This window comes from Hoplias malabaricus, chromosome 1 (genome assembly GCF_029633855.1).
Source record: "Hoplias malabaricus isolate fHopMal1 chromosome 1, fHopMal1.hap1, whole genome shotgun sequence".
NCBI lineage: Eukaryota > Metazoa > Chordata > Actinopteri > Characiformes > Erythrinidae > Hoplias > Hoplias malabaricus.
The window spans coordinates 70,337,070-70,363,283 of NC_089800.1; the positions used below are offsets into that span (position 1 = coordinate 70,337,070).

The window sequence follows — 26,214 nt, forward strand, 5'->3', positions numbered from 1 at the left end:
GCCTCATTTTTGTTTTTTGTCGATGGCAGCGTTTCTCAAAGTGTGGCCTGCGTGTAGGTATTGCAGGTGTGGCGCAAGGAATCTAAAGAAAGGAGCATTTCTGTATTAATTCCTTTCTGTTTTGCCTATAAAGTTTACTCAGTAAAAAGCATCCACTCACAATGGATTCGTTAATAGCTCTTAAACATAATAAGAGCATTAGATGGTACCCCAGAAAAACTTACCTTGCCTGGAACCAAAATATGCTTTTATTAGCAAACTTCATTTTGAAAACGCGTCACAGAGGACTGCTGCGAGACAGATACGTTAGGTCCTCTTTCAGCCTTCGTTAAGGCACCTGTTCAAATGTAAAGCTGCTCCATCAGCTTCACTGGCCTCCGATTCCCCGTCAGAGTCTGGTTTATGAAGTTAGTTTTACCAGCTCTGGGCTTGAGGTCAGTGACGAGAGCACAACAGATAAGAATGACGGTTAACTACAATTATAAAAGCGGCTTGTATATAACTGTTATGGCAGCAGAGGAGAATCTTAGAGTTAGTTAACATTAATATTAGTGTGTTCAGGTTGTGAGAAAGCGTTCTAAACACGCAACAATTTAACGTTAGTCTTTGGCCGTTTCCCAAGCTGCACTGAATAGTGTTTGTATATATATATATCACCCTTAGCAGTGTTTCTGTAGTGTAGAATGTAAAGTTCCATAGTGTGTTTTTTGGGACAAAGCCTCTATAATGTTAATGTTAATCAAATGCTGTATTTCACTGTCTTATCTACATAGGAATTAACTTAGTTATCTAATATTTTGACTCAGTATATATGTTCCACCACCAATATCAAACTCACTTCTATGCCCTGGCACCTGCCTTTGCTGCCTTTTTTGTACAAATTGAAAAATAAGAATCTGAAGCACAGTTTAATTAGGCCAATTTTATGTATTTTTGAACACTGATGTTGATGTTGTACCTGGTGTTATATTGTTAAGCTAATGTTTAGAGATAGAAGTTGATGTCACTTAAATAAATTTAAAAATTGTAAACTTGCATGTGTATTTTATTACCATTTGTGGGGGTGATGTGGGACAGGAGGGGCACAGAAATTCCCTTTCACCTGAGGTGAGGAATGATAGAAAAATTTTGAGAACCACTGGTCTACAGACTGTCTCCTGGAGCGGGGACTAGAACCCACAACCTCCAGGTCCCTGGCGCTGTGTGACTGTGACACTACCTGCTGCGCCACCGTTCCATCTAGATATCATTATTTTATACAAAAATAAATATATTTGTTTAAATTTTCATTGCATATATTTGTGAAGACACAGTATTACATTTTAAACGTATGTATGTTAAGTGTTGAATCCTCATGTGGATCGAGTCACTCACCTGTTTTCCGTAACATATTTTTGTTCATTTCCTCTCGCAGGTTTTTGGATTTTGAGACTTTCCTTTTGCATTTCACTCGATCCACACACAAATGCAGCCTGATCCACAAATGTGGCCAGCAGGCAAGTCCCTATATTTAATGTATTCGTACAAATTGCAGACTGTAAGGCAAAGATTGGAATATATTTATTTGTGAATAGTGAAACATATCTATATGTCTATACCCCTATAGAACCCCTTCATGATGCAAAGAACGCTTTAATGATGCAAAAGGGCCTTCAAGTGTTCAGGGTTCTATATACAACAATATTCTTTAATAAGGAACCCTTGAAAAGATGTCTTTTACTACAGCGACTCAGATCTCTCATGTACCGACCTGTTCTTGACCCAGGCTGTGGTGAATCACACACATCCATCTCTGCTCTTGGTTCCTGTAAGCTGTTCCTTCAATTAAGCAACTCCTGTCTTATCAATCTCCACTTAGGCCCTGTATTCAGTTACAGTCTTCCAAGGAAATCCAATCACAGGCTGAGAGTTAATACCTTGACAACACCTTATCACACTGGAAAACTGTTCCAAGATCTAATATAGTATACGTAATGAGGGAGGTCTGGATTTGACCTGTCCATGCATATGAAGCTTAGGGTCAAAAGTTCTGTTCATTTGAAAAAAAAAATCTGAAACTGAAAGTTTAAAAACAAATTTTAAATTAAAGCACGATTTAAGGTAAAACAGAACATCAGACTAAGAACCTGGGGAATAAGGAGCTTATTCAGATTTGTTACCGGTTCGCTGCAGCTTTGTCCTGACGGAGCGGACGCCATCGCCCGCAAAGTGCCAGGAAACTAAACTGGAACTACGCACTCTGACAGAGTTTATAGCTCTTTTACTGTGATTGGTGTCAAATGTTGAGAGCTCACTATAAAGGGCTTTGCACTAAAGTCAATGTTTTACACTGAATATTGCATATAACGTGAATGTTCAGTGATAGTTCTCATTGTCAACACTGAGGAAGCTCCTCCGCCTTCATTGCTATGCTGTCAGTCGTTAGACCACGCCCCTCTCCGCTGATGTCCAGCCTCCAATGCGAGAAAAGGGTCAGAAGTCTGAAACTTAAAAACAAGGATCGGAAACTGGAAAAAAAAGAATTGGAAACTGAAAAAAGGATGTGAAAGTGAAAATAAGATCTGTGACTGAAAAAAAGATATGAACCTTAAAAAAATCTGAATCTGAAAACATAAAATCTGCAATTGAAAAATATAAGACTTCAAATATCAAAATATATAGGAAAGTGAAAATTGAAAAGTGAAAATTTCTTCAAAAAATAAAATAATCAGAATTCTATTTAAACTAAAAAATAAAATCATCCTACACTTATTTTAATATATATAATTTTTATTAATACACTAATAGTTTAACTGTTAGTCGTTGATATAGAGCTTCTCGTTGGATGGTGGATCATTCTCAGTGTCACTGTTGGACTGAGAATAGTCCAACAACCAAAAATAATCAGCCAGCAGCATCTTGTGGGGGAATCTGCTGACTACTGATAAAGGACTAAAGGATGACCAACACAAAATGTGCAGCAACAGATGAGCTACTTTCGGCAATATTATATCTACAAAATGGACCAACAAGATAGTGTTTAAAAACACAAGTACTGTGTCTGATTCACTTCACTAAAACACCACCACCAAAACAGTGTCACTGCGAAGCTGAAGATGTTCCACCAGCCAAAAAATCACTTCTCTGTGGTGTACTGTGGGATGGGGTTTTAGGGCCATGGCTTTGAAAAGGAAAAAAAAAAGATTATGAGTATAAAGTCAGAATAATTTGCTGCACATATAATGGAGCAGACAGAACCACAGTGTAATTGATGAATGTGTTGAAGTCATACTATGTTACAGATTTCAAGACTAAATACTCAGTTCTCTGACACATCAGGACCAGATTGTGATTAGTATTTAAACCCTGAATCGCTGCAAGAACCCTTTTATTCAGAAGAGGGCATGTAGTTTCACAGGATACAATTAATGATCACGGAAATGATTGATCCAGAGCAAGTGGAACTCCATCACGTTAGGGTTCATGAACTCATACAATAAACTAAAGCCATATGCACTGCAGCTCAGGGGCTGCGCTGACGTGTTTATTTGTCATGTCGTGTGGATGCATTTAATAAATAATTTTGTTCACTATACTGACTGCTTCTTTCTCAACTCACACTACAACGCACAGACTGTGAGTCTGTCTGTCTACATAATATAATAAATAATAACCCAAAAACAGTGTTTCTGTAAATATTCTGACTTTATTTTTGGAATTATACTGACCATTTTTCTCAGAATTATTCCAAGATTATTCTCAGAATTCTAAATGTATTCTTTTTTTTCAATGCAGAGGCCCTAAAACTCCATTGTAGCCACTTGAGATCAATTTGCCAGAATTTATAATGGCCAGATATATGTGGAATAGTCTTTAAAACATTCACAGTGTATTGTGAATTGTGGTAACCTTTTAAAGAGAAATCAATCATTTATCAATGATTTGTCATGGGCTATAGCTCTAGTGGTCTGAATATATCCCAAACCTGTATTAAACCCACCGCTTTATGGGGAGCCACTCTGCATTCGCGTTGAGTTCAGCTATTTATAGAGCCTTAGAAATGTTCTTGTTTTAATATCTCTTGCTGGATAATCAATATTAATCTTAAATTGAGATCATGGTTCGAATTACAGGGGTGACTGAGGTCTGATTCTCCTAATTAAGATTTGGACCCACCCAGAAGAGGTAAAAATATCATTGAAACACATATGCATATGTTGTGTATATGTGTGAGAGCAATGGATATGTTGAGGCTTTTTCACCCAGGCGCATGATGTGATTGCTGTGCTATGCACTGTTGTGTAGTGCATTATTTGGCACCATTGGTTTGACAGAATGCAAATTATGTTTTTCCCCTCACATTTCCATTTTTCATTTTCTTAGCATTTGATGTCCCTCTGGTGTTTAAAACTCAGTCTATAACTTAACCATTTAGCTAAAGATTATATTAAAACAGGTTCGTCATCACAGTTTTTTTTTACAGTGAGAAATAAACCACGTAGCGGTTAACAGGATTTAGCTTTAGCCATTTTCAAAAAACCAGTTGATGGAAAATAACAAACACAACAGCAAAAATCTGTTTAATACATTGAGTTTCTGAGTTTCTGAGGTATACTGTGAACTCCACACGGGAGAATGCTATTATGTATTTTCTAATTTTAGCTCGCTAGCTAACTGACTTTAGCCGATAGTCTGCCTTTTCATTTCCAGTGCTAGCTTGGCATTTCATTAGCAATATAAAATATATTATACAAATTAGTTAACACTCATGCTTGTTCCCACAATCTTGGATAATGTTGCCCAAAGGTTATACTTTTAGTTATATAAGTTTAGTATAAAATAGTTTGGTGTAATCTTCAAAGAACATTTTAATTAAAATGACATGATTAAAAACTTTTGGGTAACGTTAACGTTCCCTGTTAACTGAGGTAGTTATTCTTTTGCCTTTTTGACATTAGCTTTTATAATAGGACTACATCTAAATGTACGTCGTTGAGAATAAGTTCACAACCGTGGTTATCACTATATTTCGCTCTCTGCTTCACACTTCTGATAATTTTATCTAGCTGTATTTATCAATGTTGACCACTAGAGAGCGACTCTGTATTGCTGCTGTTCCCTTGTATGTAGCGTTACTTCTGTGCACCAATAGTACAGTTAATGTTTCTAATACTGGTAGGACTATTATTAGTACTATGTTTAATGCTATTAATAATTTTACTACTAATACTGCAACAAATATTAATGCTCCTCGTAGTTACCAAATAATATCCTGCAGTGTATCTTAACTTAAAATCTTATACTTGACTTTCCTAGCTAGATATTTAGTGTAGCATGTTCCTGTTTGTTTAACCAAACCTATCAGTCTATTTATGGACCACATTTAATCTCTGTACAAAATGTCATTATACAGTGTATAGGATTCCGAGTAGTAACTGAACTATAAGCCTGTAGTTTAAGGGGTTAAACCTCTCTCATGACCAGGGGTTTGAGTCACAGTCCGTGCTTTATTTTCCAGGCTCTGAGCTTGAGTTTCAAGGAAGGAAACGTCAGAAGTGTTTCTCCATCCCAGTGTCTCTCTTTTTCCTTCACTCTCTCTCTCTCTATTTCTCTCTAACGCTTTTTCCTTTTTCACTATGATTCCTCATAGTCACCTACATGTGCTTCATGTGCTATTCGTTCGCCACTGAACTCATATCAAGGCAATTCTAAGCTGTGAGTGAATACAGGACTTAATCCTGTTTATCTGTCCGCTTCTGTTGGGTCAACTTAGGCAAGGCAAGGCAATGCAAGTTTATTTAAAGAGCACCTTTCGTACACAATGGCAATTCAAAGCACTCTACAAAACAACTACAGAAATATTACAGTACACACGTAAATTTGTGGTTCTTTAAAGGTTCTTTAGTAAAGAAAATAGTTCTATATAAACCCTGAAAACACAAACATGATTAAATGGTTCTTTGATGGAGGATGTGCTATAAATGGTCCTATATAGATAAATAAAAGAAAAATAAAACAAATTTAAATATAAAAGACAAATACAACTGCAATGAAAGTGCAATAAAAGAAAAGACATTTATTCCAGTTTATTCCAGGTCCAGGCAGCATAGTGACTGAAAGCTGCCTCCCCTTGTGTGATTCTGACCCGGGACACTACTAGCTGACCAGTCCCGAGTGATCTGAAGGGCCTGCTGAGTTCATACACTATAGGCAACTTATTGATCTTTAAACAATTAATAGTACCTTAAAATCAATCCTGTGCTTCACCTGTAGCCAGTGCAGTGACCTGAGATCAGTGATGTGCTCGGTTCTCTTTGTTCTCTTTCTCAGTTTGCTTGGTTCTCGGTTTTCTTTGTAAGTATTCTAACTGCTGCGTTTTGAATGAGCTGCAGCAGCCTAACTGTGGACTTGGGAACTCCAGTAAAGAGGCCATTGCAGTAGTCCGGCCTGCTGGAGATGAAGGCATGAATTAGTTTTTCTAAGCCTGGTTGTGACACATAGCCTTTGAACTGTGATAGGTCCTTGAGATGGTAAAAAGACTTTGTTATTGCCTTTATTTGGCCATTAAAGTTCAGGTCTGAGTCCAGTATTACACCAAGATTTCTGACCTGGTCTTTATTTTTTCGAGCTCTGGTGTTAAGCTGAGCATTGACTTCAAGTCTTTGCTCCTTGCTGCCAACACAATTACCTCTGCCTTTTCTTTATTTTAGTTGAAGGAACCTGTCCTTCATCCAGAGCCAAAACAGCCACGGTGAAGACTGAGTGGAAGGATGAGGGGAGAGATTCAGAGACACCCCCCCCCCCCCCCAAACCACACACACACACACACCTCAGTTAGCTAACAGCTAATATAACAACACTCCAGTTCATCCTTCAGATTCTGGTTGGCATTCCATCTCGGCAAAGAACACAGATCTAATGCTCCACAGCTTAGTGCTGGGTGAGCTTTATATCCCTTAAAGTAGCAGAGTTCACTGTGTATAAAGGGGTGTCTATAAAAGTGTATTATCACAAATATCCTTACTGCTTCTGGTTTTGGCGTTCAAAGACTCTTACTAAACATTGCCAGTAAGGATCAAATATTGCTGAGAGGCGTGGAAAATATTAAATCTCCAAAGGAGCTGGATTCAAGTCGACCTGAAACTCTGTTACACCCTGAGGCCCATTTTTGTTTTTACTGTTATTTGTTTTTCACTCTAGGTAACATTAGAGTTGTTAGTTGTGTGGTGCAGTGTCCAGACCGCATGCATTTCTGCTGCAGTTAAAGGGGCTGGTAAAATAAAAGGCCTAAGTTTGAGGACCCCTGCTTTATAAAATCAAGAGTATATATACATCCATATTTAAAAATCCAATTGAATAAAATCAAAGGATGCAGCAGTTGCTGTGAGGTATTTTAGTGAGTTTATTTCCAGGAAGAGACTGTTTATAAAAAAAAAAAAAAAAAAAAAAAAAAAAATCAGAGCCTAGCATTTAGCCCCACACTTCAAAGAGATCCAATCTTTCTCAAAAAACCCAATCAAAACTCTTAGTCCTGAGGCACATTTCTGGGTCATTTACTGCCTCCATATGAAATGACCTACTTCGCTGTACTGATGATATTACCTAAATATAAGTGACCAACAAAAATCAACATGGCCCGGACAAGACCAGAACTGGTTTAATCCAAATAATCGTAACTTGTACTTGTGATATTTCAATGGCCACAGTGGGAGCACACCTGTGCCCTGGACACCACACTTCTAATGCTGGAGAGTACACCTGGAGGAACCGCTAAGATGCAGCTAGTGAGGATCTGGAGCTGGGCTACGATTAGATCCTCAGGCCTAGTGGTGGTGTGAAGATTGGCTGTTTTGTCCAGAAATTAGTCCTGGCGTCTGAGGCCTTGATGCTGGTTAGTTGTTCCTCTGTTTTTGTTTTTGTTTTCAAATATATGTTTCACTGCTGTGCGCTGAACACTTCTCCAAAAGTTACATAGTACAGTTTCTGAGGTGCTGGGGCCAGATTACCAACGACAGAGTCTCTGTTCCTCTATTACAGGTCAGTGAAGCACCACGATGATTGCGAAGCTTTAATTTTAAGATTAAAAACATTACATAGTGTTCCTTTAAATGGACAACATTCTGTAATTGTGAAATCACCTATAATTAATTATTATATTGATGCTATTATTATTAGTTTCAAATAAATGCTATTTATTTGAAAATAAAAGGCATTTATTGCAGCGTATAATGTAACTGCATTTTAGTTCATTAACAGCAGTGCAGTGACTCTGTATTGTAAAAAACATTTATTTGTTCATTCATTCATTCATTCCTTTGTTTGTCCGTTCATTCATTCATCTACTGTAAGTGCTTCATCCTGGGTCATGGCGGGTCCTGGACTCACTGGTGCAATGCAGGACCATGTGTTGGACAGTGTGCCAGTCCATTACAGAGCACCACACACTCACCCTTTCACTCACACACACAACTGACAGTAATTTCACACAGCCAATACGTGTACACATGTGTTTTTGGACTGTGGGAAGAAACATGAATATCCAGAGGAAGCCCAGACGGACACAGGGAGAAAATACCACACGCCTGGTTTATCCTGGAGATGTGTGTCAGTGACATTACCTGTTTTACGGAGCCATTCTCAGGTCATTATTATTCATTCATGCATTCATTCATTCATTTACACATACATACTGTACATTCATTATCTGTAACCACTTATCCAGTTCAGGGTCACGGTGGGTCTGGAGCCTACCCGGAATCATTGGGCGCAAGGCTGGAACACACCCTGGAGGGGGCGCCAGTCCTTCAATGGGTGACACACACACACACACACACAAACACACTGACAACTATGGACACTTGAGGTGCCAATCTACCTCCCAACGTGTGTTTTTGGACTGTGGGAGGAAACCGGAGCACCCGGAGGAAACCCACACGGACACAGGGAGAACACACCAAACTCCTCACAGACAGTCACCCGGAGCGGGACTTGAACCCACAACCTCCAGGTCCCTGGAGCTGTGTGACTGCGACACTACCTGCTGCACCACTCACATACTGTACATACAGACAAAAGTACATTAATTATTTAAATATAGAATAGGTTTCTCCTGTGGACCATCCGTCTTCTTTTTTCTTTTCTTGTACTCGATTTTCTCCTTCTCTTATTCTCTCTCTCTCTCTCTCTCTCTCTCTCTCTCTTTCCCTTTGTGTGTGTGTGTGTGTGTGTGTGTGTATGTGTCTGTATGTGTCTCAGGGTGGCATCAATTACAGTCAGGATCCTTTTCATCCTGTCACTAACATGCATTACTGGTGGATATAAACAGGAAGAGAGAGAGAGAGAGAGAGAGAGAGAGAGAGAGAGAGAGAGAGAGAGAGAGAGAGAGAGAGAGAGAGTGAGAGAGAGAGAGAGAGAGTGAGAGAGAGAGAAAGAGAGAAAGTGAGTGAGAGAGAGAGTGTGAGTGAGAGAGAGAGAGTGAGTGAGTGAGAGAGAGAGAGAGAGAGTGAGTGAGAGAGAGAGAGAGAGCAAGAGAGAGACAGAGAGTGAGTGAGTGAGAGAGAGAGAGAGTTAGAGAGAGAGTGAGTGAGTGTGAGAAAGAGAGAGAGAGAGAGAGAGAGAGAGATGCAATGACGGAAATAAGATTGTAAGCAGAGATCAGAGGATCTCCCCAAGGGTTTTTTAAACAAAGCAAATACATCAGGGTAATATAAGGATTTCTGTCTTTTTAGAATTTGATATCAAATATTCATAAGAGATTAAAAGAAAAGAAAAAAAACACCAAGAAAATAACAAAACTGTGGAAAGTGTTAACAAATTAAGTGATTGAGTGAACAAGAAAGTACACAGTCAAAAAGAATTATTCAAAAAAATATTGAAGAAAATGGTAGTTATTCAGTGCCCAAATAAGAGTGTGTGTGTGTGTGTGTGTGTGTTTGTGTCTCAGGAGGTTTAGAGGTGGATAATGACTCTTGTTATGTGTTGTCACCCAGCTGAGTACGAGAGAGAGAGAGAGAGAGAGAGAGAGAGAGAGAGAGAGAGAGTCCTTGTTTGACTAGGATGAAGCAGTTTGATTGGATGCCCAGGAAGCTTCTGCTGGGAGACAGACAGGATGTGTTCACATACACAGCATATTATACAACATTATAATCCCAAATCAGATTAGGATGTGTCTCACCTTTTCTTGTACGTTCAAATCTGGCTTTACTGTTGTTATTTCTGAGTTTCTATTGCTAAAATCAGTTCTAATATACACTCTTGTGTGTGTAACCACACACACACACACACACTTGTCTCCTGACCACTCACAGAAAGGTTAGTGATTCTTTTGGTGTCATTTGTCACTTCAAAGCATTCTTTGACACATGTTACGTCTCCCTGTAATCTGAAAATCTCAGCACTGTGCATAAGGCCTGCAAATGAGCCTGAACAGAGCAACGGGGAGCAGCTATGCTAACAAGAGCTCAGATTACACACGGTAGAATTCAACAAGGCAAACTGAAAAATAAATTCAGAAGATGTACCGTTCAGAATTAAAAATACAAGTAAATATTTGTTGCTTTTTATTATATTTTTATTATATTTTAATTCATTAAACTGTATTCTTCGAATGAATTCTCCTTTACAATAATGTAATTTAAATCACACTCTATGATAGTGTATTTTAATTGTACTGTTTTGTAATATGATGCAATTTATTGTTCTGTATTATATGTTTTGGGCTGCAATGTATTTCATTCTACAATACTTTAATGTATGTCATTGTTCTGTAGTGCACTGCTGATATATAATTGTTTTTACATTACATTGTATTCTAATGTAATGTGCTGTGTTTTATTTATTTATTTATTTATTTATTTATTTATTTATTTATTTATTTATTTATTTTATTATACCATACTTTATAGACATGTTTTAATTTCAGAGTATCAGAACTGGTGATGATATATGCATAATATATGTATATAAAGAGGAAAAAATATATTTTTAATGGTAAAAAAATAATACCTTAGAAATCCACGTAATAATTTTGATCTGACGTGAAGAGAAAAGGTCAGTTCTATTGCAACACTCGTGTCTCTATGCAAGAGCGAGTGGGCGGGAGAACGGCACTTTGAAAGACGTAAGTGTCGACCAAGTAGAGCCGTCCTCTTATGAATGTGTAAGTAGTTTTTTAGCCGGCAGCCAATGAGAGGTCGCCGGTGGGCGTAGCCGTATGAATGTATTAAAATGACGGAGAAGAAGACTGACTGTTGAGTTTTCGGAGGCTGAGGCGTTTTTGCTGTGGAAAAACAACACAAAAAGTTGGTGTTGAATATTTTTGCCCATGTTTGGAAACTGCCGAGTCTTATTGTTTCATTCCCGGGGTCGTCTTCATGACAAATTGTTGGCGTTTGCAAGCGTTTGTGGCTGTTCTGCAGGATGGTATGAGCTAGCATGCTAGCAGACTTGCAGTCTGCTCTAAAAAGACTGGGATTCGCTTAGCGTAGCTTAGCCTAGCCTAGCCTGGCTATCCTTTCCTGCAAACCAAGGCCAAGCTGCTGAATAATTTAAGAGGTGAGTGATGGATTTTCTTTCTCCTTTCCCTCACAATAACCAGGCTAGCTAACATTCCGGTGCTCGTTGTTAAGCGCGTCAATGACTGTTGTTTCTCAGTTCTGCTTATAATTTGCTAGAAGTCCTGGAATATTCTCTTAAAACTGCCCAGTTACTGACGTAGTATATGCCCCATATATCTCTCCAAAACTGTCACGTAGAACACAAAAGTGTAAACCTCTTTTTGTGAGTAACCTCTGTTACTTACTCCAATTTTCCGCTCCACCTTAAATGCTATATCTGTTACAGTAGGCGCCAGACTGTCACCGCTCTGCTTATTTACGACATTTAAGGTGGAACGGATTTCAATCAGATGCTGGCTAATAACCTAACTTACTACTGTATACAGGGCTGTTAAATAACACCCCTGCTACTGGCATAAATCAGTAAGTGGAGCGACTTGGCTGGGCATTAGCTGTGTCTTTTTAAGGTTCGTCATGTACTTAAGTAGCTGGATAGTTAAGGTTAATCCGTGGTAATTTTCTGATGAAAGTAGTTAACGCTGTTGTTTTTTTTAGTCGTGCTCCTGGACTGAAACTCCTGGAAATGCCCAAATTGCATATTAGAATTTCCTAACAAACGGGACTCTGTTCCTTAGGATACTGCTAAAACTTTCAGCGTTAGTGCTGTGTTCTGTGTCACCCTGGTTTCAGGGTGAGTTCTGTGACCACGTTTGAGTAACAAAAATATTGTAGTTACAAACAACGTCATATCGTGATTCTTAAAGACATTTTCATAACACACAATATACATCACAGTATTTTAATAGGCAGATACAACGTACTAGTAGAGACACATTTAAAAATGGCCAACATTGTGAGATTGCCGGTTTGTGTGCTCGTGATGCCCCAGTTGTCTGAGGGATGGAGTCAAAAAGCACAATAAGCTTTGCTTCCTTGATGGAAAGGATGGTCCCCTCTCCCTCACCTCACAGGCAGAATTCTAGCCAGTTTAGGTATTTGGTGGTTAACTTGAGAGCTCTGGAGATTTTGTGTTCTCCTCCAAGGACTTTGAGCTTTCCACTGGCATTTCGTTTTCTGCAGTTCAAAAAAGTGGTGCTGGCTGGTTTCACGTTATTCAGAGTGATAATATGATTGCCCCTGACTTTCGAGTTTGGTGGCATTTTGAGTGTTCGCGGGAGTCGTAGCTGTCGGGCAGCCCTTTTCCACCAAAAGAACTCGGGTTCTTAAACCGGTACTTTTCAGGGTTCTTGGAACCTTGGTGCTAAGAGAACACTAAGGAAAGAGTCATGGTTAATCTACTGATTACAGTGGGTTCAGACCAAAGTGATATATGATACATGTGTAAACAATGCAGAGTTCTGCCTGTTAAAGTTTTGGTGAATGGTTCCAGAGTCGTCCTGTTGAGCTTGTGAACAATGAGGACAGTGTAGAAAAGTAGTGAATGCGCCTGAAGTTGCACAGCCTCAGAAAACACACAGATGCAGCAATTTTCTGTTTGTATTACCTTTTCTTCTCAAATTAGAAATTGGATAACGGGTCACTTTTCGTTTTCTTTTTTCCCATTTCAAAACAAAAACATACACAGACCCGACTGGTTTGCTGGTCGTTTACCCAGTGTACCACTGAAGATGATAAAACATGCTGGAGTCAAACCTCACCTTGGGTCACTGTGTTAGGAGTTTGGTGTGTTCTCCCTATGACTTCTCTCCAGGTGCTCCTCTCACTGTCCAAAAAACACATGTTGGTAGTTAAAATGGCTGTGTAAGTTGTCCAAGATTGGTGAGTGACTCTGTGTGTATGTAATGAACTGCACTATGTGATGGAATGGCCAGTGATTGCTTGTCTCCCTGTCCAGAGTGTGTTTCTGCCTTGTGTCCTAAATCCTTGTAGTCTCCACACTCAACATGATACAGAAAAGAATCAAAAGATTATAGAAGACAAATAAGTGAATAGATTTAAGGATATGACACAAAGCGATTACTTCAATGCAAGCTTTTTAAGGCTTAATCTCTATACATGGCTATGGCCTGCTTGGTGGACAGTACATATTTAAAAAGTGTTATTCCCAAACCGGATGGCAAGGTGACGCAGAAGGCAGTGTCACAGTCACACAGCTCCAAAAACACACGTTGGTAAGGTGGACTGGTGACTCAAAAAGTGTTTATAGGTGTGTGTGTCGCCCTGTGAAGAACTGGCACACCCTCCAGGGTGTGTTCCTGCCTTGAACCCAGTGATTCCGGGTAGGCTCTGGACCCACCGTGACCCTGAACTGGATAAATATAATGCAGGAAATGTTAGTTTTAAATAATTTTCCAGTGCACATCTTGAAATACAATCTTGACCTCAGGATAGAAAATCATGTTAAATTAAACTTGTGTTACAATATTACAAGGGCCTTGTGAAGATAAAGTGGGTGTGAAAAACGAGACACAGTAAAACATGCAATGCAGACATAACACTGTAAAACTGATATAGATCTCCTGGGCTGGGTGTTGAGTGGTTTAAAAAAAATGGAATGCAGTAATTTCATAAACATCCTATCTCAGTTCAGCTGGAAAATGGCTTGTAGCTTTACCATGAAGTATAATGTAACTGACATATATTCGGTATGTGGATTTGCTACATTTAAAACTCCAGATCAGTGTTGTACCCGGATGTTCAAAACTTCCTCAGCCTGATAGTGTTGTGTAATGGAAACCGCTGAGGTATCGTTCTGGCAGGTAGAGCGTTTTCAGCTGGCCTGAAGCCTATCTGTATGTAGTTTGCATGGATAAGTTGTGCTGGATCCTGTCTTTGTTTGGGATTTTACCAAACATGCCTTTCGATCATCACTGATTAGCTTCATATGGACCTGTCTGATGATTCTGAGTGATTACAAATGAAACTGAATTTATTTTTGCAATCTCTCAAGCATCATAAACTGAAAACATCTGTTCTTGTTTTGTTTTGTGGCCCCCTCCCCCCATCAGATGCTAACAGTGCCAGGACACCTTGCTTGAACTTGCTATAGGTTGTTGCCATGGCACTGAGAGCTTGGATTTGTGTTGTTTTGAACCAGCTCGGCGATACGTAGTTTATATGGGAGGTTTATAATTGAAGTGATGCAATAATATTATTAAACGTTTTGGCATCGTTACTTATTGACAACATTACTTTATTGATGCTTCTGATCATTCCTGGAAGTTAACATGCATAGAAATCTATGTCCTTTCTGTTTTACTGTGCTTTGATTTCTGCTCTGACTAAAAGCCTTTAGCTAAAACATTTAACAGCTTGAGTGCATGGGACTAAGCTGCTAGTTGAATATATGTAAATGTATTTGTGTTTGTAACATGACAACGGCGTTGAAAATAATGTATACACATAGTTTTCATATCTGAACTATACACGGATCAATCATAACATTAATATCAAGTTTTAGTTTCTGTTTCTGCACTCCTTGTCCAATTTGTCAGATTCACTGCCCATAAAGGTGTAGTCAATCAGACTAAAAACATCTGCCTGCATCAGATGCCTGCTTTAAAACCAGAGGTTGCACTACATCTCCCAGAATGGCTCCTTTTGCCCACTTGCTCTGTGACTTGTGCATACACAGTGCCACTAAGGGCATGATGTATAAACTGGTTAACCAGAGTTTTGTGGTGGTCTAGTCTAATTCGAGGTATAAAGCTGACAAAATGAATTGTAGCTTCTTCGTTGTAAGTAGGTTGTTGTAGTGTTTTAGGCTTCATTCACAACATTTATGTTGGAATGCTGTGGTAACAGAGCTACCCATTGAACATACATCTGAATTGGTGAATATTTGGGACCAATCTTAATAATATTGTGCTTTGTCATCTTGAATTTAAAAGCGCTAGAATACAGCATCCTCATTATTTTCCTTCTGTGATTCTGATTTCTCTCCACACTTGACACTCTGTATGTTTTGTCTTTGCAGGTTTTCTGATGCTGAAACAAAAGTGGAATAATTGACCATCATGCTATGCTGAAGTTCTTTGTGATTACCTGGACAGCACTATGCTTCTGCTTGTCACCTGGCTGTCAACTTTGTGGATGTAGATCATCTTTCTGCCATGCCACTTTTTGGACCTCCGTGATTCTGTTTTGATGGCGCTGAACCCTCACTGGAGTTGTGGCTTTTGTTTTCTCTGCTGCTTTTTTAATTTTTTATTTTTTTTTAAACTCCCCTGAAGGATCAACAATGAATGTATGCAGCGCTGTGGGTTTGGCCGGATACATTTGAATTGGATTATCTGAGGAAGAGGAATTTGACAGGACGCGCCACCAGGGCCGGACATAATTATTGTTGATATTAATTTTATTTTCATAAAACTGTCAGAGAACCATGGCATCAGTGTGGAAGAGATTGCAGCGTGTGGGAAAACATGCATCCAAATTCCAGTTTGTGGCCTCTTATCAAGAACTCATGGTGGAATGTACAAAGAAATGGTGAGTTGGTGTCAGTTTGCATGTGGAATCCATTGTTCTCTTTAGCTCACTGAAGTACTGTAAACAAACTGTAACGTGTATATGACTGCTGCTAAGTTGGCCTGTGATGTGTGTGTGTGTGTGTGTTGAAAATGATTATTCAGTGCTTCAGAATTGGAGACTTTGCTGTATGTTTTAAGGGAAGTAACCAGAGTAAGGTTGGGCAGTATGAATTGGAATTTTTATCATGGTTTTTACATCATAATCATCTTGATATTAATTATATAATGATTTTACTAACAATAGCAATAATCAACAAATCTTGATGTTTTGGTTATGAGATCATCAGATAAAGTGTGTTACTTAACGTATAATGACACATACATAAATCTGACATAATGGTATCAATCATTTAATTTAACACTGACCAATGGTCACTGACTTTCAAATGTCTAGGTTAGATTTACGTAGCTGCTATTCTTTTTGCCATATGTTTTTTACTTGTGTTCCACACCTGCTTTGAGTGTGTGTGTGTGTGTGTGAGAGAGATACACTTTCTGCTTCAGTGAATTTCACTGTGCTCTCATCTTTCATATTTCAGCACCACAGAGAAGCAGAGGTTTGGCTTGGCTTGACTTCAGTTGAGTCAGATTTCAGTAACAGACACACACACACACACTGTGTTGTAGCACTTTAGAATGCCTTCACTCTTTCTCTCTCTCTCTCACACACACACACACACACACACACACACGGGAGATGATGACCCATGGTTTATCGATGGCATGTGTTTAGTTGAGTGCTGTACCCCAGAGCAACACACACACGTGCCTGAGGTGCTCCAGATGTGTGTGTAGGGGCTGGAATGAGAGGAATGTGGCAATGTCTGTTGCTTCGGGGCACTGGGGGAGGAAGAGGAATGTGAAGAAAGACTGTTAGTCTTCGTCTTAATCTGCATTTCGGATGTCAGGACATGAAAGCTGTCAATTGATGCAGATGTTAAGAAGTTCCAGTTCCGATAACATCAAATGATGTCGATTGATTTCAGCAAAGACGGCATATCTGTTATCGATGGACACATGCAGGTGTCAACACTGGGGAAAAACAGTTATGCAGCAATGTTTTAACACACTTTTATGACCGCATTTTAGGATTCCAGGGTTTAACTGAAGGAAATACAAGTAAAAGAGCTGTAAGCTGCTTACCAGCTTTGTCATCAGTAGGTTGTACAACGACATAATTATCTTGTTTTTCTCCAGTATCTAGAAATAATACTGAATTACAGAGCAATGTGCATCAAATTGTTTACACTCCTAATAATGATGTTTGATGTCCAGTTTTATTCAGTTCTTCATGAAACCAGTTTTATGGGTGAAATTAGCATATACACTGAAGCCCATGTGTACATGGGTTTTCTATCTGTTCTGTTAAGGAATTGCAGGGAGAAAAACTCAGTAAGGACTATTCACCCACTGACAACATGTTGAAATCTTCTCTGAGTTTGTGCAGTGTTATACTTGAAGGCTATATTTTCTTTTATACTGGGCTGACTGGGCCAGTGATTCAGGTTTGTAGTTACTGGGCTTTCTTTAAACTTTGTTTCTAGTTAACAAGTCAGAATCACTGGACAACGTGGACAACGAAGCAGTGATGTTAGCCACATCACCTACCCCAAGCTAATTTTGACACCATTCCCTACAAACATTTTCTGCGGACAGGTGCTCATGCTATGCTATGAATTCTGGCCCTCTGAGACTTCGCTGCACCATCAGCAGTGGTGTCCAATAAGATTGCAGAGAAAATCTGAAATCTGTAAACGTTTGAAAAGGCAACCAATGTCTGTGCTGCAGTTAACCATCCAGTACTGGCCTTATAGAGCCCGTCATTATTTTCGAGCCTTGGAGTATGTGTGAAGCAAATGTGAGCTGGAGCGTGGGCTTTGTGTCTTGTGTTTCATTTGTCCCTTATGTTCATGTTGTGGTGGAAAGTTTCCATTTGCCCCGAGAGAGAAAAACACAGCCGCTTACAACTTGCAACAAAACTCTCCACCAGTGTTTGATTTCAGGGAGAAAAAAAAGTACTAACTGCACTAGAGCTGCCCTGAGAGATAGGAAGGCGGAAGGGGGGAGGGAGACTGCGGGAGAAGACAGGAAGTTTAATGGGGTAATTTTGGAAGATGAAAGACTAGAAGGGAGATGGAGAGAGTGAGAGGATGAGGAATGTATTAAGGCCAAGAAACAAGAAGTTTTTAAGGAAGAACATGAGACGGCAGGTAAGTTGTTGGAGAGCATGAGTTGTATGGAGCTTGTTCTTGATTTCTAGGTTTGGTCACAAGAACAGATGAGTACATAGTGGAAATTTGACAGAAGCAATATGTTTTAATCTGTCCAATAGGTCGTAAAATGTAAAAAAAAAAATAGTAAAAATCTGGTTTTTGAAACACAGTAAGGCTATCTCTTGCTCTCTTTCTCTTTGGATCAGCTCTCATTTGCTCTCTTTGCTGAAAACCACTGTTCATCATCAGAACAAGGCATCTGGTCTACGATTATGGACACACCCATCGTCAAATGACCAGGCTTTTTTTCTGAAGTAGCTTGTGAGCCATTTTGTCTGACAGCATCTTGCAGTGGAAGCACAGATTTAGCTGCATTGTTTAGTGCATGCCACTGGATGGTAGTCAACAATAAACTCAGAATTTGCAGACATTCTCCCTTGTGTGTTTTTATCAAACACTGTGTTTTTGCTTTTCTGCCATCTTGTCCTGGTAGACAACTAACTTGCTCTATCAGGATCTCCTACCGTTTTAGGGTTTATGTGTCAGTGAGGACAAAGATAGACCAAGATTTCTGTAGTTTATTCCTAATTAAAATGTTTAATAAGTGATATATTGCATTGTGCTGTGGTAATGCACTGATAGTTAGACGTAATTGCTTTACCGCAGGTTTCCTCTAAAGGTTCCACTGCATTTTGAATGGTCATGCCCGCAACACTGCCATGTTGGGCTGCATTTCAGGAGCACACTGCCAGGATACACTGGAGAATCACTGCTGGCTGCTTGTTTGAAGTGCTGGACTGTTGGATGGAAGCTGTTTTAGGATGGGTGGGGATGTTAAGGTTTGAATGATGCAATGTTTTGCTCAATGACATTTCTTTGTTCAATGTTTTCTAGAATTATCGGTTGTAGTACCTTGTTTTTGTAGCAAAACATGCGATTATAGACCTACTAGTACTGCAGTAAAAAACCAAAATGGTTAGTGTGCTGGGCACTGATTAAGAAAAGGGCTGTACAATGAATATCTTTGAATGGCTTTCTAGGACACTAGTGCACATATTGAAGCACAACAATTATATTTAGCAAGATGTGTTTTCTACAATATATCACCAATGAAACTTGATTATTGAATGTTATACTGCTGAATTGTGTTGATCTTGTCCTCTTTGTGCATCTTGTAAAATCTGCTGCTGGCAGATTGGCTTTTGTGTATTAGACAGAATGTAGCAACTTTAGATGCTTTCCTGCCCCTGCTGTCTCAGGAATCATTGTATTAGAAGCTGTATTGGCATGAAGGTACATAATCACATATGAGTCACATATGAAAACAGCAATATGTCACAACAGTGTCAGGATACCGCTAACTGCCTGTCATTTAAGTTTAAAAAGAAAAACATCAATTGTAGGTCAGCATTTGTGCTGTAGCACATTATTCTACAGGCTAATGTTAGTATTCACTATCATGTGGTACTCAGAATAGTAACCACATTTGCACCTAATGGAAAAATATGAATATACTGGCCATTTTTGGTCACCGTTAATTTTTTTTCTAGCTTACATATTTACAGAAACTTACTGGGTCAATGACAGCCCTGCTGTTTACTTTAACCATTGTATTCCGACAAGTGCTGCTGACCATTCTGACACACAGGATTACGGAAGATAATCCTGCATTCAGAAATTGGTCACTTTCTACTAACGTTTGATTCAGACGTGATTTGGCACCCTCCCCCCAACCCCTTAGAGCACTGCCTCAGTACCCCAGTGAACAGCGTGGATTTTAAATGTGACATGTCAGGTGGAGTTGAGTGCTGAAATCGAAAATGTGGTACTATTATCAGTATTTGGACCTGATCGGTGAGGGAATGCCCACTGAAGAAAGTGGGACTGGTTGAATGTTTTTTTCAGGTACTAGCCTCTGACTGATTGATGTTCTTAATATTTTCAAGCTGGTCGAATGTGTTGTCAGCTGTACTTAATCTGTGTTGTTGTACATGGAGTGTAAATATAATTTGTATGCATAAGATCTAGTATAGTTTGTTGCATTTTATGGCTTCTGGTGGTGTGACAGAGGTGTTACTGGGTGTGACCCTGGTGGAATGATATGTTCTAGGATGCACTGCTGAAGGTATGTCACGTTCTAGCATGTTGCCACTGGTGGTACATCTCGAAAACATTGCTGATGCAATGCTGTGTTCTATGACCCAAGTCTGATTTCAGCAGTGTAGAATGTGTCATAGACTCTCAGGTTTTTTGAGTATGTGGCCTGCTGCTTATTTCTCTATAGATTTTCCCTGTGTGTTGGAGGAATCCTCTTTATGTATGTCTGTGTGTGCGTGTCTGTGTTTGGTGCCAGCAGCAGGCTTTTTCCCAGCAGAGAGCCAAGACTGCAGCTCAGCAAGCTTTAGACAAGCAGGGAGAAAACCCCTCAAATCGTGCTCGCACACACACACTCTCTCAGCAGCCAGGCTTGCAGCTTTCAGCTCCAGATTTAGTTGGACTTTACAGCTGAAAGTACTGAAGCATAACACATGCTCTTAAGTATGGTTAAGACCCATATCTGCATATTGTGTGCAGAATAGAATGACTGTTTGTGACAACTAGGGATGACAGTTATCAACATCATATTGATGTTAGCAATAGGTCTTTGTCAGTGACATGATTTTTGCCTGTGACGTCACCAGTGTGCCATTATATCAGTATACTCAAAATGAAAGCAGAGAAGAAAATACATTATTTATATACATAAGCGGCTTAATACTTTATTCTTAAGAGGACTCCACACAAAGGATACCAGGGACTGTTACTTGGATACATTTTCAGCTTTATTTATTTTGATAACAGTATTGTTTCAACCTTTTTGTGTAGGAAGTAAATGTGTTAACTTTCAAAAAAGTTCCCTGAATTCCATGGCTGGGTGCAGGATTTGTTTACATTTCACCCGAAGGACTGTGACTGACAGGGTAAGCTGGCTGTAATCAGGAGTCAGAAACCTTTCTTTAAAGGTTTCTATGTTAATGTAGGGGTGTCCAAACGTAGCTGGCGTGGCTGCAGGTTTTGGTTGCAGCAAGAGATCTGCTGTTTAAAGAAAGAGACTGGCTTATTAAACAAGTGGAATCAAGTGTACTCTCCTTGTTTGGAGTGAAAACCTGCATTCATGCTGGCCATTTGCGGATAAGTTTGGAAAGCTCTACGTTAAAGCAAAATCTTATGAATACATTACAAAATTAGGCTGGGCTGATGACTATGGTGAAGTCATGTTATAAATGTAATTTTGTGCCATCTTAATGAAACAATGCAACGTTTGGCAGAGTACTAAATTAAACCAGAAAATATACAAGATTTATATATTGGCACTTTACAGCCATAAGGATGAAGCAGAAATTAAAATGAAAGGATTTCAAATCCTCTCTAGTGGTATTGTCTTTAATGTTTTCATCATGGTACTGTAATCTTGTACTGAATACAGTCATATGTTTTTCACTGGTAAAAGATTATGCTCAGAATTGAATATTTCCAGCACAGCTTTTGCCACAGTTGGCTGCCAAAATGGCGGTGAAATGGAGTTTTTATTCATATTATTATTATTATTATTATTTTGTTTTCACCAATCCCTCACCCATTGCTTTTCTCCTCTGCTCGTCACCTGCTCTATGGAGCCATATTCCAAAACACTCACTTTAAACTTAAACAGACAAACTTGCTATTTACACATGGGTATCATATATCACTGTGATCTGAACCCTTCGCAAACAGTGGATAAGCCTTAACTCTCTCCATTCACTTATGCCTCTGGCACTTTTCTGGTTAAAATGCAGCAGCTCTGAAGTGGCTTCTGTGCCTGGGTTTCTATCAAAACTGGTGCAAACTTGGACTGGTTCTCTGGATGACACCAAAGGTTAAATCCTGAAGTTCAAGAATTTTGAAGTTTGGTCAAAAACACTCAGTGGAATATGAGAAGGGATGGAACTGTTTTACTTTGTGGAATGTTCATACACAAAAATATTTTTTCTGATCTCTTTATCTTAAGATCTAACAAATGGAGATAACAGAGCTGTGGTATAATCTAGGTATGGACTGATCCGACTTTTTCAGTATAGGTCGACACCCGATAATGATCCAGTACCATTTGTTGAATAAACCGTATGCCTCACCTTGTGGGAGAGACTTAAGGCATAAGGATTTACTTAAACATTACTAACAAAAATATTAACTAAACAAAACATAGCAAATTTACCCATAGAGATAAATGTACTGAAATGTTATTTATTTGTAACTAAAATGACATCTTAAAATATATTAAAATAAATGTATCTGCCAAAAATGAAAATAAGTAGCTTTACTTTGTCAAACTCTCACACAGTAATCAATCTTATTTTTAAATATTTAGTGTAAACAGAAAAAAAATCTAGCAGCCAAATCTGAGAATAAACAAATAACTTGGTCAAATACAGTCAGTAATCAAACATTGTAAACATGCATTTAATGCAATTCAAAATAAAATGTTTCAGCTGAACCTGAGAATTAATAAGTAACTTTGTCAAACATACAAGCAGTAATTATACATTGTAAACATAAACATTTAGTTCAGTCTCACACCAGGGCCTGTGGATGTCCTGAATGCTCACTTGTGCAGCAATGGCATGTTCTTTCTCCTGAATACAAGCATTTCTGCTCTCTCTGTTGTAAGTGTTTCTTTTCTCATCCGCAATGTTGGAAACTGTGCTGAATAGTCTCTCACTTTTCTATGCTAGTGCAGGGGGCACAGAGGAATTCTGTGGCAGTCACAGCAAGACAGGGTAACTGATCTTTGTTGACTCTCTAGTATTGGTAAAGATTGTCTGAGGCAGTGATTGTTTTCTCAGTTAAAAAAATCTATGCAGGTCAAAAGCAGGGATCGAGCTGCTTGCTGCAACAGGATCCTTGCACTCCTCCAGAATTTGGTCAAATTCTTTCATAAAGCTGCTCTTGTCTGGTGCTGCTGTTGCTTCCAGCCGAGGGGACTTTTCTGGTTGCTCTGAAGTATCCAATGCTCCAGCTGTGCTGCTCCTCTGCTCGTACGCTTTGCAGACTCTGCACTTGTAAAATATCTGAAAAAGACATAAAACAAAGTTAAATATATAAAACACTGGCTAAAATCCACATTTCATTGTGACAATGCATTTGTGGGTGTAACAAGAAAACTTATGGCTGATTTAAAGCTATATAGACACGAAAAAGTATAAAATGGACGTACACTGACATGCCAAAAGTCATCAGACAGGAACTAGTATCACTCACTCTCTGTCTATTATATCAGCTCTGTTTACCATATAGGAGCACTTTGTAGTTCTACAATTACAGTCTGTAGTCCATCTGTTTCTCTGCATACTTTGTTACTCTTCTTCAATGGTCAGGACTCCCCCAGGACCCCCACAGAGCAGGTGTTTGGGTGGTGGATCATTCTCAGTGCTGCAGTGACACTGACGTAGTGTGTTAGTGTGTGTTGTGCTGCTGTGAGTGGATCAGATCAACACAAACACCACCACGTCAGTGTCACTGCACCTCTGAGAATGATCCACCACCCACATCACACCTGCTCTGTGGGTGTCCTGACAATTGAAGAACAGGGTGAAAGAAGACTAACAAATGCTGATCTCATATCAGTTATGTCTTTTGCATAGATTTGAATAGAACTATATGGACTGATATTAGAGAAACAGATGGACTACAGACTGTAATTACAGAACTGCAAAGAGCTCCCATATGGTAAACAGAGCTGATATAATGGACAGAGAGTGATACTAGTCCCTGTCTCATGATTTGGTATGTCAATGTGTAATTAATATTTTATATATTCCCTAAAGCTAATTTTTAATGCGCATTATGGCATCTTAGTGCATTGAAATGTGAAAGGTATTTTTAGTGTTGCTGTGGAAAGTACGACAGAATTTTAGGGCCACACCATTGAGGCGAAAATAATAATAATAATTAAACAAAGGATTTAGAGAATAAAGTCAGAATTCTGAGAATAATCTCTGAATAATTTGCTGCACATATAATGGGGCAGACACAGTGTACTTGTGGAATGCAGTGTGTTGTTTAAGTCATACTATGGTATAGATTTCATGTATAAACACTTCTCTTCCACATCAGGACCAGATTGTGATTAGTATTTAAAACCTGAATCGGTGCAAGTATCAGTTTATTCAGAAGAGGTCTTGTAGTATCACAGGATACAATTATTGATCACGGAAATGATGGATCCAGAGCAAGTGGAACTCTGGCGTGCCCTCGAGGCTCCATCGCGTTACAGCTTATGGACTTGTACAATAAACTAAAGCTGTATGCATCACAGTCAGGGGCTGCACTGACAGGTTTAGTCATTATGTCGTGTGGATGCATTTAATAAATAATTCTGTTCACTTCACTGACTGATTCTTTCAAACCCACTTTATGGCGAACAGTGTGAGCCTGTCTGTCTAAATACTATAATAAATAATAACCCAAAACAATGTTTCTCTAAATATTCTGACTATATTCTCAGAATTATACTGCCCTTTTTTACTCAATTATTCCAAGATTTTCTGCCTGCCGCTTACAATGGCATTACTCACACTCCATTGTGACAATAGCCCTTGTTAATTACGAGCTGCAAAGCAGCCAAAGCTACGCACTCCCAAGTTTTCCATTGCCTTTTTCATGTTGCTAGCATTGTCTCTTAGAATGACGGGCACTTTGTTCAAGGGAATATGCCACTGGTCAAATATTTCCCTGATGGCAGTCGAAATTCAGTCACTGTTGTGTGATCCATGAAATTATTATTTTTTGCTTGGAGCATCGCATTGTGAGGTATAAAACTTGTCTAATCAGTGAACATTTAAGCTTAAAAGTGACATGGGGCACACATTTGAGCTCCAGATATCTGCTGTGAAGCTCTGTGACATCTTTTAAATGTTCTGATTTGTGTTCGCACGCTTTCTTGTACGGTTCTGGCAGAGCAGTCTCGAAAAAGTATTTTCGTTATGGTAAAATATACCTTGGTTCGAAGTGTGCAAGCAAATGACAGAAACCCTTCATCTTCAACCACGGACATGGGCTGTGCATCCAAAAACAATGTTCCAGAATCTTCTCTGTTATTTTTGTAGCTTTCGTGCTGTTGGTTGGACAGTTTTCACGTCTTTGCAGTGCGTCCAGCAAAGTTAACTCTTTTGTCGGTTCTCCGTAACGTTAGGAACTCTGTGTCCTCTTTAGCATGATACGACTCTTTGGCACGCTCCATATTGTTCCTGTTTGTAAGTCAAATCTACCCATACACTAGGCTAGCGTGCCTCTGACATATAGCATAGCATACGTCATAAACAAATGAAAGTGAATGGATCGGTTCCATGGATCGGCCTATGTATCTGGTATCCAATTTTGTTACTATCTGGACAGAGACCCAATCCCAACATCAATATATTGGCTCTAGCTACTGATCTAAGGGACTTGGGCCAATATTTTATTAAGTGTTATTGCTTAAATATATTAGGGTCAAAAATGCCACTGCACAAATTGGCTACTCAGTACCTAGTAACATCCACTTTGACCACAATCACAGCTTGCAAACACAATTTGTAGCCAGTAGAGGTCTAATAAACAAACTTGATTGGAATTTTTCCTCACGTTTCCTTGCAGAAGACCTCCAGCTCTGAGTTATTCTTGGGTCATCGAGCATGCACAGCTTGTTTAATGTTTATCCAAAAAATATCTATGATGTTTAGGTCAGTGAATGGTAGGTTTTGGGTCATCATCCTGTTGTAGAAGCCATCCTCTTTTTAATTTTAGCTTACTGATGGCTTGCCATTTGCTTCCAGGATTTGTTGGTATTTTGTGGAATCCACGCTTCCCCCCCATCTCTGAAATACTGCCAGTGCCACTGGCTTCAACACAGCCACAAAGCGTAATATAACCACCCACATGCTTCACAGTTGGCAAGAGGTTCATTTTCAAGAGGTTCAG

General features: G+C 39.2%; 1 protein-coding gene and 1 long non-coding RNA gene across 12 annotated transcripts in view; one reads left to right on the forward strand and one right to left on the reverse strand.

Moving 5' to 3' along the window:
* Positions 1-1,001, reverse strand: part of LOC136697365 (uncharacterized) — a 31,301-nt gene extending 30,300 nt beyond the window's left edge. The window contains exons 1-2 of the long non-coding RNA XR_010802694.1: positions 225-1,001; positions 3-82 (exon numbers count right to left, since the gene is read on the reverse strand). This is a non-coding gene — a long non-coding RNA (uncharacterized lncRNA). The remainder of the gene's footprint in view (positions 1-2; positions 83-224) is intronic.
* Positions 1,002-11,192: 10,191 nt separating this feature from the next.
* The window catches only part of ehbp1 (EH domain binding protein 1), a 205,612-nt gene continuing 190,590 nt past the window's right edge, over positions 11,193-26,214 (forward strand). For all 11 annotated transcript variants that reach the window (XR_010802697.1, XM_066672430.1, XM_066672447.1 and 8 more), the window contains exons 1-2: positions 11,193-11,532; positions 15,472-15,983. Coding sequence is in view for 10 of the 11 variants with exons in the window: in XM_066672430.1 (XP_066528527.1) it covers positions 15,880-15,983 (104 nt within the window). In the remaining variant the exon portion in view is untranslated. The remainder of the gene's footprint in view (positions 11,533-15,471; positions 15,984-26,214) is intronic.